The 10920-nt window shown below is 46.6% G+C and overlaps 1 protein-coding gene across 2 annotated transcripts; it reads left to right on the top strand.

Moving 5' to 3' along the window:
* The first annotated feature begins 515 nt into the window (after window positions 1–515).
* Window positions 516–3954, top strand: LOC136449468 (protein TWIN LOV 1-like). Of its 2 annotated transcripts, none has more exons than XM_066449509.1 (7): window positions 516–1303; window positions 2057–2264; window positions 2389–2453; window positions 3066–3145; window positions 3261–3289; window positions 3379–3442; window positions 3645–3954. In XM_066449509.1, exons 1-7 carry the CDS (start codon window positions 724–726, stop codon window positions 3804–3806), a joined length of 1188 nt encoding a protein of 395 aa, XP_066305606.1. In that variant the 5' UTR covers window positions 516–723; the 3' UTR covers window positions 3807–3954. The 2 variants fall into 2 exon arrangements, with proteins under 2 accessions (XP_066305606.1, XP_066305605.1); XM_066449508.1 differs by having other exon boundaries at window positions 517–1303; window positions 3234–3289.
* Window positions 3955–10920: the final 6966 nt, after the last annotated feature.

The raw sequence follows: 10920 nt of genomic DNA on the forward strand, positions 1-10920 counted from the left end.
CCTGAAGTGGTCTTAGAACAAGTACATAATGATCTTATAGCCAAGCAAATACTGATGTGGATAGGAGAAGAGGAGAGAGTTTGGCTCTCATGCAAGCAACAACACATGACACGCGAGCCTATGCAGTAGTGGCTCACAGATCAAGTGAATGTTATGAATGCGAGGAGAATTAAGAAAAAGAATGTGAGTAAAACTAGCATAAGAAGTTTTTTTATAGACAAATAAAAAGCTATTATTGTATAATTTGGTTTCTTACAACTTAGCTAATAGTCGAAGAAGAGGGTTTTTTTTAAGACAACTGACCTTATCTTAGGTGGGACCTACCTTAAGGCTGGGAGGTTGCTAGCAGGAATTTTCTGTGTGCTGAGTTAAACCACTCTTTGATTGGATGATCTCACTAAAAGACAAAGTCAAGTCTGATTGTTTGCTGGACGTCCTTTGGCACCTCGAGATTCGAGCGATGCTCCCGTGCTCCGTTTTTTTTTTTTTCCTTTCTGAAGGAAAGAACCAAGCCCAGAGGGACGAATCGCCACGTCCGCCACAGTCAAACCACTCTCCAACTGCAGGTGCAGGAGACTAGCAGAGCTGAGCTGCCCCAAACAGAACCGTCACAAAAAATAAAAAGAGAGGACTCGACGAAAATTTCGCAGCCATAGGCCCCGCTCCCCCCGGGCGCAGATCTTTTCTCGCTCCCCTCTCCCCGCCGATCACGCCGGCGGCACGATGGCGACCTCCGGCGCGCCGGGTCCCGACGACCACGACCACGACCACGGGCACGGCCGCCTCGCGTCGTCCCTGACGACGCGCTACTCGGACTGGGTGCTGGAGGCGCTGGACGAGCTCCCGGGGAGCTTCCTGCTCACGGACCCCGCCCTCCCCGGCCACCCCATCGTGTACGCCTCCGGGGGCCTCGCCGCGCTCACCGGCTACGCGCCGCGCGACGTGCTGGGCCGCAACGCGCGCCTCTTCCAGGGCGCCGCCACCGACCGCGCCGCCGTCGCCGGCGTGCGCGAGGCCGTCCGCGCGCACCGCGAGCACCAGGCCGCCCTCCTCAACTACCGCCGCGACGGCGCCCCGCACTGGGTCCTGCTCCACCTCGCCCCCGTCTTCCACGCCCGCGACGGCACCCTGCTCCACTTCCTCGCCGTGCAGGTGCCCATCGCGCCCGCTGCTGCCACGCGCGGGGCGACGTGCCACGCGCCGGGGCCGTTGCTCGCCGCGTGCCGCGACGAGGCCAGGGTCCGAGAGGATCTCCCCTGCGCCACACACGCGGGGAAGGTATTTGTCGATATGGACAAGAGAGGTCAGTGTGCCTGCCTGTGTAGTACTCCTAGTATGTTGCACTAGTAAATTACCCATTCTTCTCGATTTTCCCTTGAGTTTCAAACATTAATTGCAAGTGAGTTCAATTAAAGCCCTTTGTTGCCTTGTTCCTAAAGCTGAACGTATGTTCCAGATTGACCTGCATAAGACTAACTGCTCATGAAATCGTCCCTGGTCGATTAGTTGGTTACTTGGTTTGCCAATTCAGCTATCGTAATTATAGTTGCACTACTCTCATTTGTGGGCATGGACAGACAAACCGCTGAATAAGTAGGCGTAGTGGTAGATTACTCAGAGAGTTAAGTACTCCCGTGTTTTAACACCTGGTCTTGGTTCGAAGTCTGTTAATCATGGTTATACACTTATACTGGGCCTGTTTTCCCCAATGTGGACCATGAAGAGTTGCACGCACAAATACATATATGTGGTACCTCTTTCCTTAGGTAGTGGTTACATGATTCCTCCCCCCAACCCCAACCCCCCTCCCCCCCAAAAAAAAAGAGAGAAACACTAATAGGTTTTGGGATTAGGACAAATCACATTTATGCGATTTCCTGACTGAAGATTCAGTAGCCTGCAGTAGTTTACAAGTCTCCATAAACTTTCTTGTGTTTACCTTAGTATATCAATTTAAGCTGGGGTCTCATTTTAATGTTTTCACCCTCACACAAGTATTGAATGAAACATAAGTGAACCAAGTTGTGAGTATCTTGTTGCTAGTTTGCTGTTGCAGGGCTGGAGGCCGAGGAACCACGTGTAGCTAGTGACCATGAGAAAGAGATGGCAACAAGTACGGCTAACAACATTGTCTCTGCGCTGAACCGCTACAGCAAGCTAACTGGTCTAGTGGTCAGCAGCAAAAGATGCTGCTCTATTGGCATCCCAGCACTCAGTTCGTCGTTAAACCTCTCTCTCGGTAGAATCAAACAAAGCTTTGTATTGTGAGTTGTTTGGATATCTTGTCCATTATTTTGTTGCCTTGTATTATTTTGTGCTCAAAACATTGTATCTGACTCTATTCATGTGTGCTTCATTATTAAATTTACCATTTTGAACTGATCACAGGACTGACTCCCGCTTGCCTGACATGCCAATTATTTATGCTAGTGATGCTTTTACATCATTAACAGGTAGTTGTTCTTTGACTATTAGTACCAGATTATGCATTCTAACAACTTTTTGAAGTATGTAATATGTGCAACTTCCGATATATTACTGTTATCTTTAATCTTTTATATATTGTTTTCACTTGATCAAGTTACTCAAACTGATTGTATATACTTGGTGCATGCGTACATAAAACTCATGTCTTTTGGGATTATCATGTGAAAGAAAGAGCAAATTTTCACCCCCTGCAACAGACAGAATCCTGGCATGGTTTTTATTTAAGGTGGGGGTATGGGCTACATTTTTAATTTCTTTCTATAAATGATGTAAAAATACAATTTGAAACCTCTGTTTTTGGTGATGTTATTGTGTCGGCAGACTTATTAATGCACTTTTCGCGTACACCTAACACAGTTTTAATGTAAGTTGTTTAGAGATGATACATTTCTTTCTTTGGTAGTTGTGTATGCTAGTAGTTGTGGTTCCTTTGAGTGATGTTTATTTTGGTTAAATCTTGCCTATGTTGCCAACTTGACATCGGTCCATTACTCTGGTGGCTATACTTTAGATTTCACTAGGATAGCATTTTTTTTACAGGCAGGACTTATGTTGCTCTTAAACTTTTACTTCTCCAGGTTACTCAAGAGAAGAAATGTTGGGCTGTAACTGCAAAGTCTTAAACGGTCCAGGCACTAGCTTGGAGGTTTTAGAGGAGGTGCGGACCAGGATTAAATAGCTTGTATGACCACATTCCCCATAATATTGCTTACTTTTAAAATTTCTATTCAAAATTGGACGTACAGATAAATCAGCATATTTGTTCTGAGCAGGCATGCACAGTGGATCTACTAAGTTACAGGTGCGTTCATGCATGTTTGTACTGGTAGCTAACAGGTCAGCTTGTGGAAAGAACTTGACAGAAGTTTTGTTGCCTCTACTTTCTATCAGGAAAGATGGAAGTTCATTCTGTGATCTTCTACATGTATCTCCTATCCGAGATGCTTCTGGCAAGGTTCGCTTACAGCTTTCTCAGGTCTTTCCTGAAAGAAGCTGTTTCTCAGATGAATTAATAAACAATTACTACACAATTTCTATGTCCGTGTACAATGAAGCTCTTAAGTGAATAGATTTGCAGTTTGCTATCAGTCAGATATTCTGCTCTTGCAGTACAAATGGCATGGGAATTTTTTTCGACTGACTTCATAACCATGCAGGTCGCCTTTCATATCTGGATTCACCTTGACATGGGTGCAAAGCACGATTTTAATGGGTTGGCCCCCGAGGTATGGCTGCTTGGTGCTGTTGGTGCGGTCAGAGTTGCTGTGAGAGGCTTGTCAGCGTCAGGTAGCCTGTTGAGACCATCCCATAGCAGTTAGCCTCCTTGCCATTTCATGACACGTCGACTGGCCTTCCAATGTACATTGCTGCTTGCTATTGAATGTAAAGTAACTGCTTAGCATAACAAAGAAAATGAGTGCATTTTGAAGGAAAATTCATGGTAAATACACGATGTTGTTGTGATTATGTAACCATGTGGAATGATGAAGTAAAGAAAAGAAAATAGAAGCTGCAGAAATTCTCCGATTCCATAGTTAGTTTTCATTTACCCAATTACTTGAATTGGTTCGTTTGACAGAGACTGCAACTCCGTAGTTAATTTCCATGTACCCAATTACTTGAATTGATTCGTTTGACACAGAATGCATTAAGCTGAACTGTGGCACAGTTTTGACCTCACAACTTTTGTGGCCAGTGATAGTTGACTGTTCATGCACAGTACAGTAGTAAGTTTGGGTGTAAATGAGAGGAGAATTTCATTTGTCTGGAACTGAACTTTCGAAGTCCACAGAATTTGATTTTTATTAGGAATTTTGACCTCACAAACTTTTGTGGCCAGTTGATAGCTGACTTTTCATGTACAGTGCAGTGCAGTAGTAAGTTTGGGTGAGAATTTCATTTGTCTGGAGCTGAACTTCCGAAGTCCACAGAATTTGATTTTTATCTGGAATGTACTCCTATGATTATGACGGCATTGGAGGCTATATTGTCGTACCCGGCCCGTCTGAAAATGACCTGCCCTGCATCTGTATCTGAATCTGTAGGCTGCTAGGCTTCAACAATGACAGCCTAATCTTATCATTAAAACTCTTGTGTCCGATACACTGGCACGAGCCACGAGTCTAGCGGTCCGCAGCCTCTGCAGCCGTATTCATACGTACGTGAAGGTTCGGACATTTGTGGTAGCTCACCACATCACTGTCAGCAACTGACACGTGATATACTAGTACTAGTAGTACTAATAGCCGTTAGGCCAAGCTAGCTAAGGGCTTGTTCGGCAGGACTGAAAAATACTGTTCCGGAGAAAAATACTGTTCTGGCAGAACGTGAACAGTGCTTTCGTGAGTGTCAAGCCAGCCGGCCGGCTTAAAGCCAGCCGAACAAGCCCTAAACCTTCTGCCACCTCTTAGCTCGCTTCATATCGATGCTTCGTATGAAACGAAAGGCTCTAGAGATGAGGACGCCGAGATATTTCGTTAGGCCAAACAACGTCGTGCTCGCGCGCCCGCCGCCGACCGACGAGGTAGCTGCCGCGAACTCACCCAAGTGGACGCACGAGCGAACAGCCTCGGCGCCGCCGTCTCTGTCGCGCGTAGTACATACGTCCGGCGAGCAGTGGTGGGGAGGTCATGGGTGCAAGGAGTTTGTCTCGCCGGAACGGACGCACGACGCCGCGGTTTGCACCACAGAAACGTACCCGAGGTCACGGTCCTGGGGTGGGTCGCTGCCGCCGAGGACGGACGCCACGGCGAGATCGCTAGCTAGCTGTTCCGTCCGAGGTGCGTCCGGCCAGGCACGCCCGCCCGGTCGCCGTCCAGGTGACGGTAACGTTTTCTTTTTCTTGACCGGCCGATGCTAACGTTCTGATGTTGTGGAGAGCAGAAGTCGAGCATTAATTGGGCACCGTTGGAGATGGTAGAACGTACGGCTAGGGACCTTGCTAGCGTGAATTTTTATATGAGGCCCGACAAAATGGTAGATAGCCTGGTAGACGCGACCGCTTGTGCGATTCCGCAGCAGCACAATGACACAAGTGAGCGAGCTAGAAAACCTACGACCGCGGATTGCTTACCTTGGCCATGTTTAGATTGTAACTTTTTGCAACTCGATGAATAGTATCATTTTCGTCTTATTTGATAAATATTGTCCAATCGTGAACCAACTAGGCTCAAAAGATTTATCTCGTGATTTCCAACTAAACTGTGTAATTAGTTATTTTTTTTACCTACATTTAATGCTCCATGCAAGCGGCTAAAAATTGATGTGATAGAGAAAAAGTGAAAAAACTTGAAATTTGGGGTCATCTAAACAAGGCCCTTACCTGTCGAGCTGTAACTAGCCAGCGCGCGAATGTCGTCGTCACACTCACACACACCAGCGCACCCCTGCCGCCGAGGGAGCAAACAGTCCGCCCGTTGTCCTGCCCGTGCAATCTCTGCCGGAGAAGCAACGGCATACATGTGCGACGTGACCGTGACATCCGCCGAGTGCGTACAAGCCGACGAGCCACGATAGGCACCGGCTGGCTAACCTCTCGATCGTCAGGACTCAGGGTCAGGCCGGCAGGCCGGCCGGCCGACGGGGACGGAACACGAAGGAGCCGGGAAAACGGCCAGCCGGCCACGTGATTGGCGGCTCCAGTTGGCGCGTCACGTACGGTCGCAGCGCGCCGCCGCCGCCGCCTGCTGCCCGCCTAGGACTGGACTGGGAGGAGTCTGCGACGTCGTGGCGGGCTCGGTGTCGCTGCTGGCTGCCCGTGCCCTGTATGGGGTGCGGCTCCTTGAGCACGCCGCGACGACCGGCCAGGGCAGGGTCGCGACTCGCGCGTCCCAGGTGGCACGCTTGGGTTGCGCTGCATGCGTCCTGCTGGATATGCACGAATGGGAGATGGCGGTCCAAAATTTGTATACGTTTGGTTTGGTGACAATATGGATAGGGTGGTCAGGTATATGAAATATTCTCCGATTATGCTGAATGAAGCTGCCACCAAAAAACTTGTGGGTAAACTTATCCATGTGACCATGTTGCATGCTGGGGCTGTTGCTCACGTGGCAGCAACAATTAATGGTTGCATGCAACCTTCAAACAATTTTATCTCCTACAAACCATTTATAGCATTTGTGATACGATAACATCGCAGTATCCGTTTTATTTAAATCTACAAAATAAGATATCACATAATTATGTTTTGGCAAAAAAAAAAAAGACTAGTGGTTCCCTATGACATAATTGACGTGGCTATCCTCATCAATCCAACCAACATAGAAAAAATAACTAGCCCCGCCTCGTCGCGCCCAGCAGATATTCATTCAACCAAACATAAAAAATAGCCTGTTCCATCCATCTAACCTAACATGAAGCATGGATAAGCATATCTAGAAATCCATGGATATACATATCCCATCCAACCTTGTTCTCAAACCAAACACACACTATACTAGCCCATAGGGGATGAGACTTGAGATTCTCTTCGTGCTCTTCACCTAATCTTCTTGCCTAGATAGAACTCAGAACGTGAATATGAGAAACGATAGTTCTCTCCTGAAATGCAAGGGGCCGAGTCAAAATATACGAAGCTTGATTACATTTTAGATACATTATGACATAGGATTATATTTGGTATGGTAAAAAATGATAGTCTTCTCTTTGACTTTATTTAGACATATAACATATTGACTTAGGATAAATTAAATTTGGATCCCTGCTTCAGAAGAAGCAAGGGAGTAGTAGTTTAGTTAGGTGGTGTTTAAATTCATGAAGTAAAGTTTAGGAATGTCACATCGAGTGTTAAATGGGGGGTGTCACATGGGTGTTCGGATACCAATAAAACAGAAATGCTATACAACACACATGTGTTTTAGCATAAAAAACACATAGATTTTATTTGTGCAACACATGTGGTAAAAAAACACCTGTGGTCGCCTTTCCGATGTCGTCTCAAGAAGCAGTCACGTACAGCTACGTGCCCGGCTGCATGGTGGCCTCTTATCGTCACATGGGTGCACGAGCCAGTAGCGTCTTGAAGTCGCATGTTGAGAAGGAAGGATGCATGCCCGCCTCAAGCGCTTCGTGCCCGTCCGTGCGTGTCTACGTCAAGCCATTGTAGCTCACCTCCATGCTGGGGGCAGGCCTATACGCACGTTCCGTCAGTTGCGTCGTATGGCTCCGATCAGATCTGGACGTGATTTGTCCTCTTGTCCTTGTATAGAAAAAAATTGTTTCTTGTGATATGTGTATGTGGATCTGTGATCTTGTGATTTGTGATTGTCTGAAGGTAGAAGAAAGTTGCAGGTAGAAGGAGGATGGAGGTTGTTGGATCTTAATTCTATGGTGTAAAAAAATTCATGTGTTGAAACTGTATAAAACACATGGTTGTTGGATAAACAGACTTAATAAAAAACAAATTACAGAATCAGTCAGTAATCCGCGAGACGAATTTATTAAGCTTAATTAATTCACAATTAGTACATGGTTACTGTAGCACCACATTGTCAAATCATGGACTAATTAGGTTTAAAAAATTTGTCTCACAAATTAGTCGTAATCTGTGCAGTTAGTTATTTTTTTAATCTATATTTAATACTCCATGTATGTGTCTAAACATCTAATGTGATAGGGAGTAAACTTTACGAGGAGGATTTAAACAAGGCCTTAGTAAAAAAAAAAGTTGTGTTAGGGCGCGTGCTAACAAGGGAATTTCTTGCTATCACATGAGAGCCGCCAATCCAGCTCACCAAGACTAGCCGGCCAGTCAAGGCAAAGCTTGCCGCAACTGAACTGACCCAAAGCTGTCTGTGCCCCCAATTTTTTACAATTTGTTTTTTTTTAAAAAAAATTTACATTTGGCCCTCTAGAAGACGTAAACTCATCTTTGAACTCTGGAGGTCGGTGCTAAAACTTATGGCGCCGAGTAACGCATCTCGGCGCCACAGATCTTCGCTCCGAGATGTCTGACCGTGCACGACAGGTCATCCTAGATGGCATTGATGTGACCAATAACTCAGCGCCAAAACATGGCTCTGAGATCGACACCGTAGATCTTAACACCGACCTCAGAGCCGTCAGATGATGACGGAGGTGATAAGACGTGGAAGCGGTAAAAGATCCACACGCCGCACACCGCTCTCCTCTCCTCCCTTGTGACACGGACGGCTCCTGGGTTTTTATGGTGATTCAGCTTTTCAGCGGTTAGCCTATCCCTACCGAGGCCGGTTGCCCGGACAAAGATTCGTTTTCCTTTCCACGCCCGCAGACGGAAGGCAGATGCAGCTGCAGCTGTCTGGGGCTGGCTGCCCTGCCCTGGCCCCCGTTTCCCGGCCGGCTTTGATCGAGTTGCATGCGTCACGTAGGGCCACATCACAGGCATGGCAGGGAGAGAAGCTAGCTAGGGACCCTTGGCAGGCGGCAGCTGATCTTATTTGATTCGTATCACTGCTGGGCCGATGTGTTGTGGATCTTTTTTTAGCTCAAGAAAGAGGATAAAACAAGTGAGGAGACTAACCTAACCATCGTTGTTAATTAAAAAACGCTACTAACATCAGTACTAGCTCATTCATTCATGTAATAAGGCAGGCTAGCACTGAGACTTGAGACATGAGAGGATGGATGGATGGGTGAAAAGAAAGGAGACGTGTGCAGCAGCTAGTGTACTGTAGAGGTGATCAGACAGAGGCAGCAGCACACCACCGGCCACAGCGTCGTCGGTCTGTCTGGGCAGTCTGGCCCTGCCTGCTGCGCTTGCTGACGACGCGGCTCCGATTGGCTTGCTGACCAGCAAGCTTGCGACCGCTGGCACGTCTCTTTACCTCCGTCCCAGCACGTCATCTGACGGCGGTAAGGTCGGTGTCAAAATTATGTGGCGTCAACCTCGGAGGCATGTGTTTTTTTACGTAAGTCGAGGTACCGGTCACGTCAACAAGCTCTACTGTGCACAACCAGATATCTTAGAGGTAAGATCTATGACACCGAGACATATTACCTCGACGTCATAAGTCCTGACGCTAACCTCAAGATCTAAAGGTGAGTTTAAATCTTTAGGAGTCCAAACATAAATTTTCTTAAAAAAAAAAAGCTAGATCGTAAATAATTAGGTGTCTGTCCAGCGTGTACGAGCTCGTTGTTGCGTGCTTCGAGCTCCGTCCTACCATCCCTGTACACACTGCACTAAACCCGATCGGTCCAGCAACAAATTAATAACGCACGTGCATTTTCTTTTTCTCTGGGATGGATCGAAGAGCCAGTGACTGTTTAGTTTTCAAAATTTTACAAGATTCTTCATCACATCGAATTTTAGATGCATGCATGAAGCATTAAATATAAATAAAAAATAAAACTAATTACATAGTCTAGACGAAATTTACGAGACGAATCTTTTAAGCCTAATTAGACTATGATTAAACACCAATTATCAAATAACAACAAAAGTACTACAATATCATTTCCCAAAAAATTTCACCAACTAAACAAGACCCTGGCGCGGGCGCACTGACCGAAACGAGACCAAGTGCCTGCCCCCGGCCATGCACTAGCTTTGACGTGCGTGCCGGCGCACAGCGGTGGCTAGCTAACGATGCATAGTACTGTACCTCGACGGCGACGTCGTCGACGACTCCCACGTTTTCTTTGCGCCTGCTACCTCGCCGGTTCGCGGCATTCACCATACATGGAAAAGGCGGCTACGCAACTTTAATTTGCTCTCCTGTATGCCCTCTTCGCTTCTTTTATAATTCGTATTTTTTAGTTTGTTTTTTAGCTGAAACAGTATTTTTTTCACAATAAAATAGCTGAAACAGTATTTCGGTTTATTTTTTCAACAAAGCGAACGAAGCCTATATATTTATTATTGTCCACCGCTCTCTTACAAGATACCAAGTGGATGGATCAGATCGAACGGAACATGCGTTGCATCTGATGAAATCGGGTTGCCATCTCAAAGGACAAAGCACCATGTTCGATTGATCGTTTCTGTGGCTTATAAGCTGGCCGATGATGTTTTGTTATGAGAGAAAAACAATATATCATGACTAATAAGCATGACTAATATGATCCAGAGAACCGTTAAAAAGGTTGATGGTTAATTACAAGGTGAAGATCGGTGTCACTGAGCGCATGCAGACGCCGTCGAAATTGCTAGATAAATGCCACTCGCACTCAGCCAGAAAGCCGACCAAGGCGGATGCTTTTGCAGGTTGCCTTCTTCAGTCAGTAGCTAACGCCACTACTCAGCCAGCCGGTAATTAATTAACAGCAACTAGTAGTAACTACCATGGGTCATCCCCCTGTAGTTTACGAGTTAACTAATCACGCCAATTAAAAACCAACGTGCCAGAAATATAATCACCCAGATCGGCGTCGTGGTTTGGCAAAACATCTCGGTTCCATGATTCGGCTATTCGCAAGTGCTGGCCGGTGGCCGCCATCCTCGATGGGGCA

The sequence above is a fragment of the Miscanthus floridulus genome, chromosome 5 (genome assembly GCF_019320115.1).
Source record: "Miscanthus floridulus cultivar M001 chromosome 5, ASM1932011v1, whole genome shotgun sequence".
In the NCBI taxonomy this organism is placed as follows: Eukaryota; Viridiplantae; Streptophyta; class Magnoliopsida; order Poales; family Poaceae; genus Miscanthus; species Miscanthus floridulus.